Source organism: Styela clava, chromosome 4, assembly GCF_964204865.1.
Source record: "Styela clava chromosome 4, kaStyClav1.hap1.2, whole genome shotgun sequence".
Lineage (NCBI taxonomy): Eukaryota > Metazoa > Chordata > Ascidiacea > Stolidobranchia > Styelidae > Styela > Styela clava.
This window is the reverse complement of record NC_135253.1, coordinates 23,183,208-23,203,957: the sequence shown is the minus strand read 5'-3', so window position 1 is coordinate 23,203,957 and position 20,750 is coordinate 23,183,208. Positions and strand designations below refer to the sequence as shown.

Here is a 20,750-nt window from a genome sequence, read left to right as displayed (position 1 = left end):
GGAGAGTTAATATGCAAGTTAGCTATGAAATTATCCTCTTCTACGTGTGAAATAATTTATTTTCGGTCAATATTCAGTATTAGGTATTACTACTTTCTCAAGACTTGCCACGCATAAGTTTATCATAGTTGGAGTATAAAAATACCTTTCAGAAAATGATAAAATAAACTCGACCTCTTAGGGGAGTTAATATGCAAATTGGCTTTAAAACATATATTTGGTCGGTCTAAAATGATTTCTACGGAACACATTTCCCTTTCAATATTTGGGTTCAATGATTATTGTAGAAGCAGAAAATCATGCCTAACGTTGATAGGGCGTAGTAAAACAAAATAACCATTTGCATATCATAACGCAGAATGCATTCAATAATTAAAAATCGGTATAGAGCCCATTGAAATTGACAAAACTGCACTAAAAGAAACGATTGCAGTTACTTTAACAAAGCGATAAAACTCCACTGGATGGGGTACATATTTGTTACAAATGGTCTGGGTGCACTACGTTCAATCCCGACTACGACTTTCTTTCATCCTTCATACTGAGATTCTATACATAAATGAGCCATTTTTATTACACAGAATGAAATGAATAGAAAACGTCTGATATGTCAAATGTTGTCGTATATACGGCGCAGATGTCAAGCAGCCAAATATTGGAATCACTAATGATATAAAAATGCTAATTAAAAATTGTCATTGATGGTCATTACAAATTTTAACACATTGGTCAAGATCATCATTTTAATTATATCATAGGATCCCTTATTAACTAACGAAATAAAAAAAAAGTGACAACACCTGAACTGGTGGTCCGATTAAACGTCTTGGTTGGATATGAGACCTGACAAACAATTCATTTCGTTACTGCAAAATACTTTGCGAAATACACGGAATGTAAGCATTGCTATTAAATATAGGAATCCGAAATTTTGAGCTTTGACATCACCCAGCTCCCTCTTACCGTATCTCTCCTTTTTCTCACCAACAAAAATTTGACATATTAAAGCTCATAACAATCGAATTTAAAGAAAGTTTCGATATTCAATTAATTTTCGTTATCAACACGATAGTTTCCCTCTCTGCCGAACTGCAAACTGGTAGAATAATATTTAAATAAACTTCGGGTGCTGCAGATTAATGCCAGTCTTCACGTTCTGTACAAAATCGACCTGCAACGAAATTATATAATTGAGTCAAATATTCAAGTAAAAATGTTGTTAAACTTAAGATGACAATTTCATAGGCGTCCTGTAAGCTTGTTACTGAATAATGCATGGTTAATTCGAGTTATATGACAAAAGTAAAAAATTAACTAGGTCTTTTGTTTTGAACACATTTGCTAATGAAAAATACAAGACTTTATAAAGGTCTGGAAAGATATAAATTGCATTCATTTATAATAATTATATTGGAAACATGTATACACAATGGCGTACATTACATACCTGCAAAACAGATGATGCTTTCCATAGAAAGTGATCCTTCTGATATTGCTCATCCATTTCGTCACGACTCTGTATCAATGAGAACTACAATGATGCCAATATATTTATGACGATTTACAAAAAAAAATTCGAAATGGACGAAAATAGTTTTTTGAAAATGCTAATAAAATTTACAAGACTATATGAAGAAGCCCTGGGAAATATAGAAATTGTATTGATCTACATCGATTGCATTGAAATCATGTATACACACGTTTACTAGAATTCTCCCAAAAAAGGTTTCGCTTAAGAAGACACTTACATGTTTGCTAAACGGATGCTGCTTTCATAGATAATTCATCTAATGATTTTCATTCAATAATTTGTTTTGTCACGACTTTCTGTATCCGCGGAAACTAGAAAAATGACAAACGAATTAAAAACGATTTTCGAAATACTTGAAAATGATTTTTTTAAATTACTTACCTTGCTGTATTACAACAGTGATTCTACTGAGATTCTTTTTCAGCTCGAACAGAAAAATTTCAGAATATCAACTTACCACTATTATTTGGTTTCTGCGAGACTAACTACTTATCCTTCTTCTATGCTTTTGTGCCGGTGGATCCGTATGCATATATTGCAAGGATGCTGTAGCAAGAGTAGAGATAACAATCCTAAGTGATTCAAGAGTCTTGCTGCACACTAACACAAATACATTTCTGTAACGTTTCGTCTGACCAAGGTCAGACTTCTTCAGACAAACATAATTCAACTACAACACGAAAAGCAGTTACATGCATATTTAAACAATCATAGTAGAATTATAGGAGTCACGCATGTTAAATAATCAATAAAATCTGTGAATTTCTTGATTAAATAACAGCGGGTGGCCGAAATAAGTGTCATTGATGAGATCTCTCTCTTTGTTTTATATTTAGCAATTGAAGTCCAAGTTACACAATGGTGTTTTATTTCTCAGTATTGTATAATGCAGACCAGAAAAGTTGTCTGTGTGTCAAATGTAATATAGTGATATTTTGTCTGTTATTAGCATATCTGGCCATGCATGATCCAATTCTGAGAAAAAAATATATTAGGTACAAGAATTGATTAAAACAATGAATGAAAATAATTTTTTTTTTTTTTTTTGTAATTGGTCTAAACTTCCTTAATATTCATCCCTTGTGGCTCGTGTGTCCCGAAAAGATGAATGTAATGGGATTTCTTGTTCTTTCGATAAATGTGGTCATGAAATAGTTTTTCAATGCCAATGACACTCAAATCTTTAAGCGAATGTCCCGGTTGACTGAAATGGGCGCCAACAACCAGATCTTTGTTTTGGGTTTTTATACTTCTAATATGCTCAGTTATTCGGTATTTTAAATGTCTTCCCGTTTCTCCTATGTATTGCATGCCACACTTTTTGCAGCTTATCAGGTAGATTACATTTTCCGAGTTGCATGTAACTTTTTGACGAATCCTTATTTCTGCTGTCTTCTGTTTGTTTGTTGCAATTTTCCTTTCTTCGGAATATTGGCAGGTACTGCACGATTTTCTGCCACATTTGGAAAAGCCTGGATTCTTTTTAACGGGAGTTTCTGGTTTCAACTTTGCTCTGACTAATTTGTCCCTTAGTGTGGGGCATTTACGATAGACTAATCTTGGTGGTTTTGGGAAAATTTCTTTTAGTCTATCGTTGTTATCTAAAATGTATTGGTAATCTGAAAATATTTTTCGAAGGTTTGGTTGGGTCGGGTGATAGTTTGTGATGAAGGGAAGCAAAGTTTCTTTTTTGGTTTCAGTTTTTGGGATTAAAAGGAGTTTTCTGTCGAGTTCTTTTGCAGATTGTATTGCATCGTCAACTAAATTTTCTTTGTAGTTTCTCTTCGTGAGGTATGTTTTCATTATTTTTGCATGTTTATCAAAGAGCTCATTTGTTGAACAGGTTCTTCTTATTCTGATGAATAGATTTTTGGAATATTTTTAGTGACATGTTTAGGGTGGCAGGACGATGACGAAAGATACTGGTGCGAGTCGGTTTCTTTGCTGAAGATTTCCGTTTCCAATTTGTTGTTAATGATATGAACCTTAACAATTAACATCCAAAAACGTAATCCAGTTTGTTGATCATTCGAATGTAAATTTGATTGTTGGATGTAAAGAATTTGCTAAGGTAACAAATTCTGATAGTTTCTCTTTGCCATGTGTCCATATAAGAAAACAATCATCAATAAAGCGGCAATAGTACTGTGGTTTTAAAGGGGTTTTGTCTAATAAATTGGATTCCAGGTTTGCCATAAAAATGTTTGCATACTTGGGTGCCAATTTTGTTCCCATCGCAGTTCCCTGAATTTGAAGGTAATGTTGTTCGTCAAAAACGAAGTTGTTGTTTGTCAGGACTAAGTTAGCTGCTTTTGCTATCCTAATTCTACTATGATTGTTTAAATATGCATGTAACTGCTTTTCGTGTTGTAGTTGAATTATGTATGTCTGAAGAAGTCTGACCTTGGTCAGACGAAACGTTACAGAAATATATTTGTGTTAGTGTGCAGCAAGACTCTTGAATCACTTAGGATTGTTATCTCTACTCTTGCTACAGCATCCTTGCAATATATGCATACGGATCCACCGGCACAAAAACATAGAAGAAGGATAAGTAGTTAGTCTCGCAGAAACCAAATAATCAGCGCAAGTTAGCATTGCTGCGAGACTTCTGTATCCGAAAATGGATCCTACCTACTCCGGACTCATCAACTACAACAAGAACTGTATTTACATACATCACAGAAGGGACTTTAATAATCTGAAGAAAATTGCCTCTAATGAGATCAACAACGATAGACTAAAAGAAATTTTCCCAAAACCACCAAGATTAGCCTATCGTAAATGCCCCACACTAAGGGACAAATTAGTCAGAGCAAAGTTGAAACCAGAAACTCCCGTTAAAAAGAATCCAGGCTTTTTCAAATGTGGCAGAAAATCGTGCAGTACCTGCCAATATTCCGAAGAAAGGAAAATTGCAACAAACAAACAGAAGACAGCAGAAATAAGGATTCGTCAAAAAGTTACATGCAACTCGGAAAATGTAATCTACCTGATAAGCTGCAAAAAGTGTGGCATGCAATACATAGGAGAAACGGGAAGACATTTAAAATACCGAATAACTGAGCATATTAGAAGTATAAAGACCCAAAACAAAGATCTGGTTGTTGGCGCCCATTTCAGTCAACCGGGACATTCGCTCAAAGATTTGAGTGTCATTGGCATTGAAAAACTATTTCATGACCACATTTATCGAAAGAACAAGAAATCCCATTACATTCATCATTTCGGGACACACGAGCCACAAGGGATGAATATTAAGGAAGTTTAGACCAATTACAAAAAAAAAAAAAAGTATTTTCATTCGTTGTTTTAATCAATTCTTGACCTAATATATTTTTTTCTCAGAATTGGATCATGCATGGCCAGATATGCTAATAACAGACAAAATATCACTATATTACATTTGACACACAGACAACTTTTCTGGTCTGCATTATACAATACTGAGAAATAAAACACCATTGTTTAACTTGGACTTCAATTGCTAAATATAAAACAAAGAGAGAGATCTCATCAATGACACTTATTTCGGCCACCCGCTGTTATTTAATCAAGAAATTCACAGATTTTATTGATTATTTAACATGCGTGACTCCTATAATTCTACTATGATTGTTTAAATATGCATGTAACTGCTTTTCGTGTTGTAGTTGAATTATGTATGTCTGAAGAAGTGTGAACTTGGTCAGACGAAACGTTACAGAAATATATTTGTGTTAGTGTGCAGCAAGACTCTTGAATCACTTAGGATTGTTACCACTATTACCTGTACATTTTTTTCTTCATGCATGTAAATATTTGCATCACATAATTCTTGGTTTAAAATAACTTCTACATTCGGTAGATAAAATGACCTAGTTGGAGGCCCGAGAAAGTACCAATTTACCACGGGGTATCAAAAAAACGGTACTACAGAAGTGTGTGAACCAAGATGGCGGACATCGGAACGTGGTATGTGTACCAGGTTTGGGTTAGGCCATAATTTCAGGTACAAATACTACGGGAGTCACTTGGCTAGACTCCGAACTCGAAATAGAACTTAATAAGGAAAATTGGAATAAAATTATGGCCTAATCCTAATTTTATTCTTATCATAGCACTGTAAACTGTTAAATTAATTATATATTAGTGAGATAAAAATAGAACATTGTTTATATTAGGAATACGCGGTGTCCAAGTTTGGGTTATTTGATGATTTTTATCGGATAATTTTTAAATGAGTTGGGAGTCGGAATGGCAATGATCGTAGTCAAATTTGATTTTTTACTACCAAAAGACCTAGTCGAAATTTAAAGCATTTTGTTCAGTTCACAGCCTGAAGTCAGAAATTCCATCCATTAGAAGTCGTCGCAAACTGTAGTTGGAGTCCAAAATTTTTCAACTTAGAGCCCGGAGTCGAAATTGATTGTAAATTTTCTCCGAACCTCTAGCCCTGGTTCAAATTACGATATGGAGGACATAATTTGACACGATATAAACGATGACTAATGCTAATGAAGCTTAATCATTTGTCAAAATCAACTGTCATTTTATTTTATTAGGGATGGCAGGATCTGTCGATAAATGTTTTGAGAAAGGGTGAATTAGCCTAGACTCCAGTATAGAGCAAAAAATTTCATCCGCAAATCTTCCCCTTCAAAGGACATATATCGCAGCGCCAAGACTTGTCTAAATTTGATATTGCTTCACTTGGAATACCCACTGGAACGCATTCTTCATGGTACCAACCATGGCAAGACGTGCACTGAACCATGAGTTTATTGTTTGAATACGCGAGTTTACAATGACAAAAGATAGTGATATTAAACGTCACTGGCGAAAACGGTTTTGCGTGAACCTTATTGTAAAAATTTATTGTCGTCGATCATTGTCGCTGCGGAGGCTTTGTTTGCACACACGTATTGTGTATCCGGGTTATCTCCAAAGCAGAGAGCCATGCAAAAAGCTAACGCGAATGCGCCACAATGTGGGCCAGATGTTTGGGACTGAACTTCCGGAAATCTCACACAGATTTTACTGCCATTTGGTCGAAGTAATTTTGAAATGTTGTATTTATCGATTGAGTCATAGGCGTTTTCAGAGAGTAAACTGTCATAAACATATACTGTATCCGGCTCGTCGCAAAATATATTAGAGACAGCGATCCAATGCCAAGTCATTTTACTGCTTGTGTGGACATGGAGGATCTGGACAAATGATTGTCGAGGTGTATAAGCCGGTCCGGCACACTCGGCATAAGCTGTAGCACTTTGAAGTCCGTCCACGTCAGGAAATTGGGATGCTAAAATTAAGAATGATTTGTCGATGTGATCGTTGTCAATTAGTTTTCTGGGATTTATCAAATTTTTGCGCGTTTCTTTATTATACACAACATATGATTGAAAGTTACATTTGATTGCAGTTAAGCAAGAAACTAATGGAGCTGGATAGTGTTTTTTTACGCATTTTACTCCCGGAGACGTGACAATGCGGTTTTTAGTAATTTTTTCGTTGGAGTAGATTGTTCATCTATGGCTTCTATGCCCTCTGTTTTTTTGGAAACATCCTCAAAATTTGGAATAATCTCATTGTATGGTGACTTTTTTACGCGCAATTCAGAAATGTCTTTCACAACTTTTTTGGGTGCTTGCAGATTGTTATAGTTCTCCTTATTGATGGCAACTATAATTATTATTATTGAGGCATCTTACTTCCCAACCATCCACACCAACAATCAGCTCATATATTCAAGTATTCACATTTACTTCTAACACAGCACAGCATCAAATTTTACGTGTTACTCCTAGAACAGCGAAACGAAGACACCTGTAAACAAGGTATTCATGCGCCACAACATACATAAAGAAAATAGGGCACGCATGAAGAGTCATTAGAGCATAACAATAATACAATATTATACCTATTGTATGACATCCCCCTTTTTTCGATAAATAAAAAAGAACCATTATATGCACATAAAAAGGGTACACTCTAATCCCTAAACTTGGCTGGAACTTGTGTAGTTCTTCCTGACTTGGTTGTCTGAGCTTTTGGTATAAATCCAGTATTTCTATCCATTGTAGGTTGAGGTTCTTTACGTGTCTCTTCTGCTTTTATTTCTTTTTCCTGATTTTGTACTTCTTCAGGAGTTGTACTGTTCTTTAGATTATTATCAATCACTGGAGCTTGTGTATAATAAAATGGTTTCAATTCAAATTTCATTTCATTATACTTTGACTTATTTGCAGCAATTCTTGGTTTTAGGTGTTCACGAGTTCTCCTATATAATTTCGAATTCAATAGAACTGTGTAGGTTCTTGGCTCTCTAACAGGATTTGGTATATTTTCAATTTTTCCTGGCTCCCATATTCTTCTTAGATCATTCCACACATATACATCTTCATTTTTCGACAGTGGTCTTCTGTCAATGGAAGCTTTTCGATCATAAAATTCTTTTTGTTTCACCTGTTTATTTTCATTAATCTCTTGCTGCTTTTCAAGCTCTGTACTTTTCGATTGTAAAGACCGTTCATTCATAGGCATAAATGTTCTTGGTCTTCTACCAAATAACAATTCAAATGGTGATGGTGTTTGATAATCAAGTGGTGTGACTCGATAAATCCATAAGCTTGATTCCAGAGATTTCCCCTCTTCTTTGGCTTTTTCCATAATGATTTACAAGTGCCAATAGCTCTTTCTGCGAGACTATTTGCTTGGTGATGATAAGGTGAACTGAAGGTCATTGTAATTCCATTAGCATCACATTTTCCTCAGAACAATTGACTCACATATTGAGATCCAAAATCTGCTAGTATTGTGGAACATAAACCATATTCTGCAAGTACATTTGAAAATTGTTCACATACTGATTCAGCTGTCATATCTTGCAGTTTTCTCACAACTGGAAATCTTGAAAAGTAATCCACAATCATTAAATACTTCTTGCCTTGGAACTCAAAAATATCTGTTCCAAGTTTTTCCCATGGCCTTGAAGGTAAATCAGGTTTCATCATTGGCATTTTTGCTTGAGCAGAATGATATTTGTTACATAACTCACAACTCTTTACCATGTCAGTTACATTTTTTGTAATTCCAGGCCAAAACACTGATTGTCTTGCCAGCAATAAACATTTAGTTTCACCTTGATGTCCACTGTGAAGGGCATTCAAAACTTGTGACCTTAGTTTGCTAGGTACAACTATTCGATTTCCTTTGACAATGAGGCCATTTTCAAGAACTAAATCACATCGAAAGTTCCAATAGTCCCATCCCTCTTGTGGACATTGTTTTCTTTGATCAGGCCAACCCTTGTAAATAATTTCTTTCAACTTGTTACATACCATGTCTTCATCTGTCGCTTGTTTTATAACTTCCAAATTTATTGGTGGTGCTTCACTTGCCATGAAGTGTATTTTATATTGCTCGCTATTCTTCTCTTTTTCATTTTCAATCACTCTTGACAACGCATCAGCGACAGGTATTTTTATTCCTTGCTTGTACTTGACTGTGACATCAAATTTTAAACATTTTAGCAATAACCGTTGCAGTCTTGCTGGAGCGTCAACAATATTTTTCTTGAATATTTGTTCTAGTGGAGAGTGATCTGTTTCAACAATTACATGTCGTCCATATAGATAATATTCAAATTTCTCCAGACCATAAGCAACTGCTAAACATTCTCTTTCTATGTTAGAATACCTGCTTTCAGCATCTGTGAGTGCTCTTGATCCCATTGCAACTATATTTTCTTCACCATTGCAATCAATTTGTTTAATCCAGTCCCCAAGACCTTTTAAACTTGCATCACATTGCAAAATTGTAGTTGTGTTTGGGTTAGGGTCATAATATGATAAAATTCTCACTGTACAATGTTCAGCTTTTATTCTATCTAAACCATGTTGATGTTTAGACTCCCAAACAAATTGTACACTTTTCTTTGTCAATCTTCTCAGCGGTGCTGATAATTCTGCAATTTTCGTTGAAAATCTGTTGAGATATGTTATCATTCCGAGGATGGTGAGCAATTCCTTTGCATTTTCCGGTGATTTTATATTCTTTATCACTCTCAATTTATCCTCAGATGGTTGTATTCCTTTATCTGACAAGGAATGTCCATAGAATTCAACTTTTTTCTGCTTGAACTGCAATTTCTCACTATTCAGTCCAATATTATTTTTTCTGCATTCATTCAACATTTTTATGAATGATTTGTCATGTTCTTCTGGTGTTTCAACATACACGATTATATCGTCGGCTATACCAGTCACATTGGGGATATTTTGAAATATATCATCCAGCTTCTTCTGGAATATATCCTGGAAACACATGTTCCAAATGCGAGTCGCTTAAATCTATGTCTTCCAAAAGGTGTATTAAATGTGCATAGTAGACTTGACTCGTCGTCTAGCTCTACATGCCAAAATCCCTTTTTTGTATCGACAACAGAGAAATATTTCTTCGCATGCAATTTTGGCAAGATTTCATCGATTGTTCGACTGTAATAATGTTCCTTTTTATTTAGGTCCTTTGGGTCTAAGCATAGGCGTACCTTTTGTTTTCCATCACTTGTCTTTGTGACGTTGCACACAATTGAGTTTACCCAGTCAGTAGGCTGTGTAACTGGTTCTACCACATCATTTGCAATCATATTTTCCAACTCCTTTTTGTACAAAGGTAAAATGTGTACAGGCACTGTTCGAGGTGGATGTACAACTGGTTGTGCATTATCTTTTAACTGAATGTGGTATCTATCATGTGGAAAACGACCAATCTTGTCAAAACAATCCTTATATTCATCAAGCAATTGACTTTTTGTGAGAATTCCTTTCTCAGCAGCTTCTTGACAAGAATTTTCTGTATTACACGGATTCACATTTTTCTGCTTTCCGCTCTCAATATCATGGATATTCACTGTAATTACACCCAATTCTTGCGCCTGTTTGCATCCAAGAACTGATGGGCTTCCATTACCTTCAACTATAATGAAATTAATCCACATTGATTTTCCATTGAAGGTAACTTTTATCTTTGCTTGTCCAAATGTTTTTATACTCCCACCGCCATACTTATGTAGTATACAGCTATTGTCTTTTACATGGAGCTTCATATCCAAGCGTCGTAAATCATCTCTCGTGATTGTACATATATCTGCTCCTGTATCAATTTTTAGTTTTACATTGAATTTGTCATTCAACTTCACTCGGACAAATATTTTCTCTTTGACAGGGACTGATCCGCTTCGTGAAATCATACCATTCACTATACTGTGTTGTCTATGCAACTTATTTGAGCTTATGCACTCAATATTCCCTGTTTCGTCTTCGCTTGATCCACCATCATCAATGTAATGGCTATCAAATTTATCCACTACTTCGTGTAGCTTATGTCTTTCTCTTTGCATTATGCGGCAAACTCTTTTGAAGTGCCCGATTCGCCCACAGTGATTACATCGTACTCCTGCTGCAGGGCAATCATCATATCTGTAGTGTCTTCTACCGCATTTTTGACATCTATCTGCACTGGACTTATTTTCATCCTTCATGCTTGGCTTACTGTGTCTTTGTCTTTGAAACACTGACTTGTTGTTGGATTTTCTATATGCTGGTTGTCTCTTCATTGCATGTAAATCATTGGTTATGTTATTTGTTGTAATAATCTCCATTTGTGCTTTGGTACTTTCCTCTATTTTAGCAAGATCATAAATTTGTTTGAATGTCAACATATTACCCAAAGCAATTGCATCTTTACGCACTTTGTCAGATTTTAAACCAAAAACCAATGTATCTCGTAGTGTTTCATCTACTGCAGTTGCAGCATAACCACTTTCATCAATGAGAGATCGTGCTTTTGTGACAAACTCTTCTAGAGATGTGTCACCTTGTTTCAAACTTCGCAATTGAAAACGAGCTAGTATCTGGTTACCTTGCGGTTTAGTATAGGCTTCAAGCTTTTCCAATACTCTTGCCAACTTCATGTTATCACCCTCCTCTGTCCAAACAGATGTATTGTAAATTTCAAGACCTTTATCATTGATCCAGAGTAATAACATTCTCACCTTGTAGGCTTCCGGTTTATCAGCAAGTGGCCCGTCGAAGATAAGGTCGCACTTCTGTTTGAATAACTTAAACCGCTTATGCATATTGCCTGCACTCGTCCAGTCCATCTCCGGTGTTTTAAATTTATCCGCCATTATGCTTTGTTAAGGCAAAATAGGCTTACCGGTACGAAGTTTTAATCCAGCTTTGGTTTTCACGGAAGTAAATTATAATCCCACTTCTGACACCATGTTTTAGTTCTCCTTATTGATGGCAACTATAATTATTATTATTGAGGCACCTTACTTCCCAACCATCCACACCAACAATCAGCTCATATATTCAAGTATTCACATTTACTTCTAACACAGCACAGCATCAAATTTTACGTGTTACTCCTAGAACAGCGAAACGAAGACACCTGTAAACAAGGTATTCATGCGCCACAACATACATAAAGAAAATAGGGCACGCATGAAGAGTCATTAGAGCATGACAATAATACAATATTATACCTATTGTATGACACAGATATTTGCCAATAGACCGATCAAGTCCCGTCTCGTGTTTGTATTTTTTGACCATTTTTCGATAGCTTCATTGGGCGACTTTTGTGGTTTACGCTTTTTGTATTTTTTCACAACTCTGTTGTTGGTATATTCGCGAATCAATGCCGGATGTAAATGTTCATATACTGTAGCAATTTCGTCTGGGCGGCTGTATTTGCGGTTAGGAAGGCGCGTTCGTTTCAATTCTTGCTGGCTTTTTTCCATGATGCCCTGAGTCCTATTACATTTAGTCAAATTTTGGGCAGTCGAGTTTTCAAGTGAGCGATACAATTTGGACTGTCTTTCGTATGGCGATGTTTTCCCGTGTCGACCCAAATTCCCAGTCATGAGTCTACTCCACAGGGCAATCTTGGGAAAATAGTACTTACGGAGCGATAGAAGCATTTTCGGATTATAACACGGATTTTGATTGCCGGAAGGGGTAGTTTTAATAGCGGTACCAACTTTTTTCATGATTTCAGAAAGATCTTTATCAAAGGGATTAGAGTTTTGGAACCATTCATTCGTTTCAAAATCATCGGATTCGCCGTGAGTAGAGAAATCTTCTGAGAGCTCTTCGCGATTCATTTTCAGTTTCAAGTATTGCCAACTACTGTCTGCTAAATTGAAATACTTGGACATTAAAATAATGCAAAAATGGTATATCAAATTCTTGATTTCGGTGTAACTTTCTGACGAAGCTATTAATCCTAAAACGTACATTGCCTGTTTTTTCCAATTTAGCGTTGAACAGACTCTACTAAAATTTTTCATAATATGACTAGCGCAAAGTCTCAGAAAGGGTTTTCTAAACATTTCCGCGGAGACTGAACCTGAAATCACAGCATAGCACCGGTTGATATAGTTCCCCGAGCTTTCACCCATTGGCGCATTGAGGACTGAATTAATTAAGGCGACACTTTCGTCGCAAATAATTAAACGACCCGACGGCGAGCTGTAACAACGACTCTGGTCTCTGCGAAATCGCGTGATAAAATTGCTGATCGATGCGGCGCCAGTAATTGGTCGTAATTATCTTACAATGCCAAAGACCTTACACAGAAAAACAAGCAACGTCTTGTATGAAATCCAAAACAGGAATGAATTTATTATCCACGATAACACGCGCTATTGCGCGAGAGAAATAACACGAGGAAAACGAAATCAGCGAGGCATATCGTAATCAGTCGACGCTTCAGATGCGTCGGCAGTACAAACACTTATTATCACACAATAAAGGACAAACACTCGTTATTATATAACTGGCGCATCCCTCCTTCTCTCCTTCGCTCCCATAATGGGTATTACTATGAAAAACATTGCTAAAACTTAGTAGAATGACGAGAAAGTATAGGTCACTTAAAAACCGAATGCCATAGTAAACGAAATTGTAATCAAAACAAATACAAAACCGGGCTTATTCTAAAATGTAATCACTCAAATATGAAGGCTTACGATGCTCACGACGGGGGTAGCGAGATTGTGGTGCTGGGCCATCTTGCAAAAATAATTCTGGTGGTCCAGGAGGGGGAACATTCGCAGTAGGTAATTGGGGGAGTAAATCTACAAATGAGCTTGGTAGTAGCGGAGGATAGAAATCCTCAGAGTTCTCGTCATTGATTGTGGTATCTGGTATAACTTGGGAAGGGGAAGGTAATGTGGGTGAAACTAAAAAACAATCAGACTTTCGAACTTTGTACGAATTGGCTCGAAGCTGATTACCAATGAATTTTTTTATATTACACCAGTCACCATTGACAGACACAATCAAGTACCTGTCCCGGGCTTTAGTTTTTTTGCGGTCAGCATATAAATATACAAGATCACCTACACGAATCATGGGAGATATAGGAATAGGGTTACGGCATTTTGACTTTTGGCTGGGCTTATGGTTCTGGAGTCGACTAGCATATTGTTTTTCAATCATGTGTCTGTCTTCCATAGGAATTTGTTGATTAGTGAATTGGTCTCTTTGGGTCCACATTTCCCGTGATGATAATCCCCTCTTGCGTAGTCGTGAATTAAGATTAGCAAGGGCCACTGATAATGTGACATGAGAAACAGGCTGATTGTCCGGTGCAAGTCTTAGTAATTCTTCCTGCACTTCTTGTACGGCTTTTTCAGCAATGGGATTTTTATTGATGTTCTTCGAATGGCCAAGTTCGAGTGTAAGTCGATGCTTGGCTAGTCTGTTATTTTTTGCCATTGAAGCAAAGGCAGGAGCAGAGTCTGTGCGTATTAATGCTGGTGGGCCATCAAGAGGGGTCATATCCAAAGTTAAACACACAAGACCATTACGTAAAGTCTCTTCTCTTTCATTTTCAATTAAGCAGGCACGTGTGAAAGAGGTAACACATTCTCGTATGACTAATATCAATTGTTTTCTTTGTTTAATAACGTCTGCAGCAAACATTGATCCGACGGATGGTAAGTTATCACTGGTAGTTTGTGGTATGAGGCGGGACACAAACTTTTTCAGGGAGGCACATTGATGGCAGGCATTAGAAACATGTTTAATCATAGCATCAGAATCAAGAGCAAAAAAATAACGATTAAATACAGATGCCAATTGGTGAGCGGAGGGGTGCTCTAATTGAATATGTAAAGCAGTTAAAATAGCATCAACGAAATGACGTGGAATAATAATACGATCTTGGCGAGAGGAAAAAGGGCGAGATGTATGATAAACAAGTAATCCATCACTAGCAATAGTGGCATGCATGAGGTAACGTTTCACGTCAATGATCTTAGTCAATTTTTTTGATGGTCTGGTGCCTTGTTGTAGGTGAGCGTGGACCCGCCGAAGATCCGCACATTCTTTTTGAATCGTAAGCCAGGCAGACCTAGAAGTAAACGGCATTTTAGTGTGGCCTGATAAAATGTCGCGAACAGAAACCTCACGCATGACAGGTTGTTGCTTGATATCATCAATAAAAGCACAAATTTGACAGTTATTAGTACAACACTGCGGTGCATTACGACTAGCAAAATCTGAGGGGAGATTTTTAGAACCCGCTAAGTGCTCCAGGGTGACTTGATATTGACTTGTGACTGATAAAAATGTTGAGAGTCTTGGGCTAGCTGAAAACTCTCCTCGGCATAGCTTTTGAAAGGCCTGAACGCAAGGCTTACTGTCTGTTAGAACCCGTGTAGTATTTGCAGATTGGATGATATAGGGAGCAAAGTGCTTGATAGCAGATGCAATACTGAGGGCCTCGATTTCGCATGGAATCCAGGAAGTGAAGCGAGACTTAAGTTTAGCGCTAAAAAAACCAGCAAGGTGTGTCTCGCCCTCACGTGTAATATACAGTGTGGCTCCTAAACCCGGATGTGAAACTGAACCATCAGTAACTAGCCACAATAAATCACTGGGTCTTGGTAATGTTATAGACTTGTTGCTAGATAAATGAGATTGAGCAGAGTGAAAACTTTGACGTAGCTCATCATTCCACAAAATACTTTCTTGGGAAGCACGGTTATCAGTGACTTTTTGTAGGTCACACAGAAAATTTGCACATTTGGGTATGACTCTAGCAAGAACACGGTAAGCTCCTAAAAATGACCGCATAGCTGCTACAGTTTTAGGTGGGTCGCATGTGGATAATGTGGCAATACGATGTGGGGATGCTTTAATTATGCCTTCTGACCATATCCAACCAAGGATGGTGGTTGACTTGGGGGCTATAATAGTTTTGGAAGCAGATAAACATAAACCACATTTTGATAAGGCAGAAAGCACACTACTCCAGTTACGGAGCAATTCCTCAGGAGTATTTCCCCCACAGTATAAATCGTCTGCTATTTTAGTTACGATACCAGCCTGTAATAGGTCACCTAAAACCCGGCACATAAGCTCTTCCAATGCAGTTTCAGATCCAGGCATTCCCATAGCAGATCTGGTATATACCCGGGTACCACGAAATGGTGTTACCACACCACAATATTTCATAGACTTCTTTTCAAGTGGGATTTGATAGAAGGCACTTGTGAGATCCGACACGACTATGTATTTCCAACATGCAATTTTGCGCAGAGTAGAGTCAACATCAGGTAAAAGGGAAGGTTGTGGTTTTGAGTATCTCCCAACGTCTGCGAATGCAGTGACTAGACGATAACCCCCCGAGGCTTTCTTGACTAAGAAGGAGGGGTTTAAATATTCTACAGTGACCCCAACGCATTCTGGTTTTTGGAAAACACCCAATGCCTCAAGTTCATCAAACTTTTGCTGTAACTCAACTAATTTATCACGCGAATATTGAGGTATTCTACCTTTCCGTTGAGGGGGCTGGGTAGGTCCCATATTAACCACAGCTTTGAAGGGACCAACAGCTCCATTGTAACCGGGAGGGCTCGGGTTAAACACGCTATCAAACTTTTGGTGTAAGTGTTGAAATTTTGCGACAACGTCTGAGGGCAGGATATGTTCAGGATCGACTTTTATGTTGGTTGCAAACGGAGGGGATGGTCGAACGAAGGAATTATGGTTGGTAGACTGGGTAATGGATTGTTGAGATATAACAGGTAAAAGTTGGGCGAATTGTTGATGCTTGTCAATACGTGCAGGTTCGCATGATGAATTTTGAATAAGGATGTAATCGTTATGGCGGGGAGCAATGCAAGGCGTTAACCATTTTTCAGTGGTAACGGACTGACAATCGATGCGAGGCTCGACAGCCACCTCGTCAACATCAAGCAAATGATTTGGTAAGGGAACTGTCATAGTTTCGCCAGGCCAAAGGACGCGTGACTTGCTGGAGTGTCTAATAATATGAGGCGGGTGACTAGCCTCACTATTGAGACGTTTATCATCATATGGCAGTGGAGGAAGGTTGCGAATACTGATGGTATGCTTTGCAGGTCGCAAAATGATATCGTTCTCGACCATAAACGGGGTGCCAGCCAAAATGTCGGAATCTAAATGCTGAACTACCAGTGCTTTAAAAGGCATAGAAACAGCATCAAGTGATAGGGTAATAGCTGTTTCGCCAAGTACATTTAAAAATGATGATCCGTCAGCCTGTAGAGCTTTTTGAGAGCACTTTGATATTTTGGCGCCCAAAAGACTAGCAAGGGATAGAGATATCATATTACACTCAGCACCAGTGTCAAGCACGACACGGATGGGTTTTCCTTTACAGTACAAGACCAGGTGAGGGCAATGGCATATGTTAACACGTCGTGAGCGGTAAATATAATGATTAGAGTTAGAATTTACCTCAGGACAGTCAGAAGATGCTGAACTTATGTCCACCAAAGGATCCATGTCATCGTGATCCGTACTGATCATACGTGCTTTAGCCATGAATTGCTTGTCGTTGTCAGGAAGGAAAGGGCAGCGGCTCAAGTAATGCTTGAATGGTCGACCCCCTTCCTTGCACAGAGGGCATGATTGACGTATGTTAATGTTGCGGCGGCTGGAACTATCCTTCTTTGAATTCAACTTTTGAGAGTGAAGAGATCTACACACTTTGGCATATTCCATGGAGGCCAGCTCGTCTAATAGCGACTCGAGCGCTCCTGAAATTTCAGGTTTGATAGAAGCTAGTGTGCGAGAACGCAGCTCAGTTCCATAACGTTGCTTAACGAGCATTGGTAAATCCTGGTGCAACAAAGACAACCAGAAATAAACGATTGTATTTTCCAAGGTAGGAGTTAAGTCTTCGTCTTCCGTTGGCACAGAGCCGTGATGAGTAATTGAGCTAATTGTGGTAGCGAGGTTGTCTTCAAAAAAAGACACTAGGCGTTGGTAAAGGTCTTCTGCTCTTTCCCCATCTTCAAGTTTGATATTGGCTAACTCCAGGAGATGGGCGCCGGTAGTATGGAACCCAAAATGCATGCGGAGCGCTTGCAAAATACAGTTCAAAGATGTGGAATTCTTGACGATGGTGTTGCGAGACATAATCGGACAATAATTTGCTATTTGTCCGAGCATCAACTCTAAAGTGGCGTTTTTTTGAATTGCCGACTTTCTGCGGTCTTCAGCTACTGCCTCTCCATCACCGGTCAGACCTCTCAGTGGGTTAGCTTTGGTTTGTTTCTCCCATTGGACGTCAGGGGCAAGAAAAGGCGTAAAGTTATTGTCCAGGGCTAAAGTGTATAGCAGATTTTGTCTCCATGTTTCGAAGGAAGTGATTGTCTCACATTTCTTCAGAGGCCACTGCTTGGGTGCTTTAACAGCTGCCATTGTTAACCTCAGTATAGGAGATATACAGCGTAGAATTCGTCTTCGCTGCCACCACGCCAGTAATTGGTCGTAATTATCTTACAATGCCAAAGACCTTACACAGAAAAACAAGCAACGTCTTGTATGAAATCCAAAACAGGAATGAATTTATTATCCACGATAACACGCGCTATTGCGCGAGAGAAATAACACGAGGAAAACGAAATCAGCGAGGCATATCGTAATCAGTCGACGCTTCAGATGCGTCGGCAGTACAAACACTTATTATCACACAATAAAGGACAAACACTCGTTATTATATAACTGGCGCGGAATGATGTTCGTTGGTGACAAAAGACGCAACAGCTAAGTACAGGGTTACCTTGTACAGGATGGCGTATAACAATTTCGTAAATATAAAAAGGTTTTTTATCTACGAAAGACTTCAATACGCTTTCAGTAGCATCAATATAAATGATGTCATCATTTCCAACTTCTTGTAAAATATCAATTGTGTCTTGAGACCAGAGCATAACACTCGGCGGAAGGCGCGATATTTGTTGCAAAATCCCTTTAATTTTATTTTTATGATCCGATTCATTTTTTAGTTGCCGTTCGCGTAGCAGTTGCAGAGATTCCCACTGATTTGACCCTAACTGATGAATCTTCCCACATTCGAATCTTGCCTTTTTTAAAACACTAACTGATGGTGCGTTGTCTCTGTTTCATGAGCGATAAACGTAATCAGAAATTTTGTTCAGGTTGTCCAAGTAATTTTCGCGGGGCTTCGTATTTATCAATATTTCTTGCATTTTCGGCGACGTTCTCCTTTTAAATGGGCAGAAATTACGGTTTTGTGATTTACATCGCCGTTGTGAGAAACATGCATTTTTCTACAGTTTTCCCGAAATGACTCGATTGTGAACTTACATTTGCATCTGGGGAAACGAAAATAACCGACACAATGAAATATGCGCGAGCCTCGCTTATTATTGAACGTATGGCGTTGAAATACAAAAGAACAATACGAGTTGCTAAGTTTCAAACCTTCCCTAATTTTATCGCCCCAATCTTTGTAGGTAATTGTGCGTTTTTTTACCGATTGCGATATAACATTCCAATCGTCCTCCAAGACCATAAATTCCGCGTTTGATGCAAGCTGATCGAGAGGCTTCCAGCACTTGTCAATTTTGCTTCATATTGTGTTTTTTTTGCAGGTGGCTCAAAATCATTCTGCTCAGAATTAGAACTATCGGAGTCCTCTACTATTGATATTGGTTTATCCGGTGTACTTCCATCTGGAATTTCTTTGTTGGCAGCTAAAGTGGCCTCAATACGAGATTTGTACAGTTTATTCTGTGAATGTGGAGTGGAGTGAAGATTTGGTTTCGGAAAAACAGTTTTAGTCAAATTACTACTTTGTACCGAACCATTGGACAAATCTGATGCATGAAATTCAGAAGAAATGTTGAGTTCGGGGGATTTTTGTTGCTCATCATCAGAGATATGTGGCGACTCGATTGAATGAGGGCTTTTGTTTTCGGGGGAAGTTCTAGAAAGGTCAATATCACGTCGAAAAGGTATACCATGAAAGTCAGTTACTACAGCCGCATCTAATTTCGAACCGTTACTACTTTTCGTCACGGACGGCGATTTTGTAACTTCTGCGAAAGATGTGTTTGGAACGCGAAAATCGACTTTATTTTCTGAGCGTGGAACATTAGTGGAAATCGCTAGGTTACAATATTTGTATTTATACTTTGATCTATACTTGTACTTCGGACATGTATTGTGGAAATATTTGTAGTCATATTTAGTTACAATTTTTTTCGGATTCGGAGCATTATTCAAATCGGTAAAGTACTGACCTCTATGCTTAGGTTGTTCTACATTTTTCACAACTTTGACTAGAATTGTTTTTTTCCGATTCTGCTGAAGTACAGTTTGAGGTTAAATTAGCAGAAAACGATTGGTCGTATTTTAGTGGAAGTGGGTTGGACAATCTTTGTTTTTTCATGCGCAAAATGTCAGATTTGTTATTGTAATAAAATCTTGTAATTTCACGAATTTTTCTATTTCTTTCAAATTTGGTCAAGTTCTTGGTAAAAATTACAAATGCTAATTCGCTCCAAGACTCGCTACGACCCGGGTCATATTTTTTCATTCAAAGCAAAGCATCTACGAAAATAACTATCGTATATACCTTTTTGCAATGATTTCCCCCACCTCCACATGATGGTATTCGACGTTCGTTGAGATTCTACACTGTAAAAATATGTCAATGTTAAATTATTTGAATTAAACGCTTAATAAATATGCCAAGGTTGGACATATTACACTTAAAAGCAAAAATTTGTTTATATTTTTTTCCAAGTTTTTCATGCACCTAATTAAAAAACTTTGGTACAATTTATTATCAAGTGGGTCCTACAGCCGATTTATGAACTACGTATACGTAACACAATAAAATACTTCAAATAAATCCCGTGGTA

At 37.7% G+C, this 20,750-nt stretch overlaps 1 protein-coding gene and 1 long non-coding RNA gene across 2 annotated transcripts; both read right to left on the bottom strand.

The window, feature by feature from the left end:
* Nucleotides 1-751: 751 nt before the first annotated feature.
* On the bottom strand, nt 752-2,986 carry LOC120337742 (uncharacterized). Its single transcript, XR_013475243.1, has 4 exons — nt 1,989-2,986; nt 1,749-1,842; nt 1,448-1,516; nt 752-1,171 (listed from the first exon to the last, which is right to left on the bottom strand). It is a non-coding gene; the product is annotated as an uncharacterized LOC120337742 (long non-coding RNA).
* Nucleotides 2,987-8,283: 5,297 nt separating this feature from the next.
* On the bottom strand, nt 8,284-11,702 carry LOC144422143 (uncharacterized). The gene is made up of 2 exons (XM_078111979.1): nt 10,062-11,702; nt 8,284-9,828 (listed from the first exon to the last, which is right to left on the bottom strand). The coding sequence occupies exons 1-2, from the start codon at nt 11,700-11,702 to the stop codon at nt 8,284-8,286; spliced, it is 3,186 nt and encodes a 1,061-aa protein (XP_077968105.1).
* Nucleotides 11,703-20,750: the final 9,048 nt, after the last annotated feature.

Bases quoted from the DNA above. Each gene is read 5' to 3' on its own strand.
- LOC144422143 (XM_078111979.1), bottom strand. From the start codon at position 11,702: ATGGCGGATAAATTTAAAACACCGGAGATGGACTGGACGAGTGCAGGC. The intron at 9,829-10,061 runs GTACGCCTATGC...ATGTGTTTCCAG, and splicing joins CAAGTGATGGAAAACAAAAG to GATATATTCCAGAAGAAGCT.